Source organism: Neopelma chrysocephalum, unplaced genomic scaffold (genome assembly GCF_003984885.1).
Source record: "Neopelma chrysocephalum unplaced genomic scaffold, ASM398488v2 Primary Assembly neopelma1_94870, whole genome shotgun sequence".
Taxonomy (NCBI): Eukaryota; Metazoa; Chordata; class Aves; order Passeriformes; family Pipridae; genus Neopelma; species Neopelma chrysocephalum.
In genome coordinates this window covers 1-1,657 of record NW_020923575.1, presented here as the reverse complement: position 1 = coordinate 1,657, position 1,657 = coordinate 1, and the positions used below count along the sequence as shown (strand labels likewise).

General features: G+C 63.6%; 1 protein-coding gene across 1 annotated transcript in view; it reads left to right on the top strand.

Annotated features, from left to right (window-relative positions):
* LOC113980636 (sodium/potassium-transporting ATPase subunit beta-2-like) overlaps positions 1 to 1,651 on the top strand; it is a gene marked incomplete at its 5' end in the record, with an annotated part of 1,950 nt that extends 299 nt beyond the window's left edge. Inside the window, 2 exons of the mRNA XM_027707852.1 lie at positions 5 to 110; positions 1,485 to 1,651. Of these exons, the coding sequence (XP_027563653.1) occupies positions 5 to 110; positions 1,485 to 1,649 (271 nt within the window). The remainder of the gene's footprint in view (positions 1 to 4; positions 111 to 1,484) is intronic.
* Positions 1,652 to 1,657: the final 6 nt, after the last annotated feature.

Sequence of the window (1,657 nt, the reverse complement as noted above, 5' to 3'; positions counted from 1 at the left end):
CCCCCCCCCAGCGCGAGGAGGACGCCGCCCTCCTGGGCCCCCTCCAGCTCTTCCCCCCCAACGGCTCCATCGACCTCATGTACTTCCCCTACTACGGCAAGAGAGTCCACGTGAGTGACACCCCCGACACCCCCCGAGACCCCCCGAGACCCCCGGGGGGGCCCCGAGACCCCCCAACACCCCGGGAGGTCGGGGGGGTCCCAAAAATCTGGGTGTCCCCGTGGGTGTGGGGGATTCTGTGTCCCTGAGGTTGTACTGAGGGATTTGGGGGTTGGGACGACCCCCCCAAGGGGGTTTTGGGGGTCTCCTGGTTGCTGGGGGGCTAAAAGGGGGGCCCCTGAGATCCGAGACCACCCCGGGGGGTCGGGGGGGGTGGCCCCAAAAATCTGGGTGTCCCCGTGGGTGAGGGAGGTCCTGTATCCCTGAGGTCCCACTCGAGGGATTTGGGGGTTGGGACCCCCCCCCAAGGGGTTTTGGGGGGAGGGGATCAGATGTTTGAGGACCCCTCCAATGGGGTGTGGGGGCCCTGAGATCCGGGACCACCCTGGGGGGTCGAGGGGGGGGTCCCAAAAATCTGGGGGTCCCCATGAGTGGGCGGGTGAGGTCCTGTATCTTTGAGGTCCTACCGAGGGATTTGGGGGTTGGGACCCCCGGGAATGGGGGTGTTGGGAGACCCCCCCGGTCACCTGGATCCCTGGGAATGGGGGTCCTGGATCCCTGGGAATGGGGTTTTTTATCCTGCTCTGGACACCTGGATTGCTGGGAATGGGGGTGTTGGGTCCCTCCTGGATCCCTGGGAATGGGGGTGTTGGGACCCCCCCATTCACCTGGATCCCTGGGAATGGGAATGTTGTCCCCCCTGAGACACGTGTCCCTGGGAATGGGGTTTTTTTTTCTCCCCTGGATCCCTGGGAATGGGGGTGTTTTTTCCCTGCTCTGGACACCTGGATCCCTGGGAATGGGAATGTTGTCCCCCCTGGTTACCTGGATCCCTGGGAATGGGGCTGTTGGGTCCCTCCTGGATCCCCGGGAATGTTTGGGGTTTTTTTCCCTGCTCTGGACACCTGGATCTCTGGGAATGGGAACGTTGTCCCCCCTGGTCACCTGGATCCCTGGGAATGGGGATGTTGGGACCCCTCTGGGCACCTGAATCCTTGGGAATAGGGGTATTGGGTCCCTCCTGGATCCCTGGGAATGGGAATGTTGTCCCACCTGGTCACCTGGATCCTTGGGAATAGGGGTGTTGGGTCCCTCCTGGATCCCTGGGAATGGGGTTTTTTCCCCCCCCCGGTCACCTGGATCCTTGGGAATGGGGTTTTTTTTCCTGCTCTGGATCCCTGGATCTCTGGATCCTTGGGAATGGGGTTTTTGTCTCCCCTGAATCCCTGGGAATGGGTTTTTTTCCCCCCCCGATCACCTGGATCCCCGAGAACGGGGGTGTTTTGTGTTCCCTCCCCCCCCAATTCCCGTGTCCCCCCCCCCAGGTGAACTACACGCAGCCGGTGGTGGCCGTGCAGTTCCCCAACGCCACGGCCAACGTGGATCACCACGTGGAGTGTCGGCTCAACGCCGCCGGCCTCCGCACCGACGACGAGCGCGACAAGTTCGCCGGGCGCGTCGCCTTCCGCCTCCGCATCAACCGCGACTGACCCGCCCC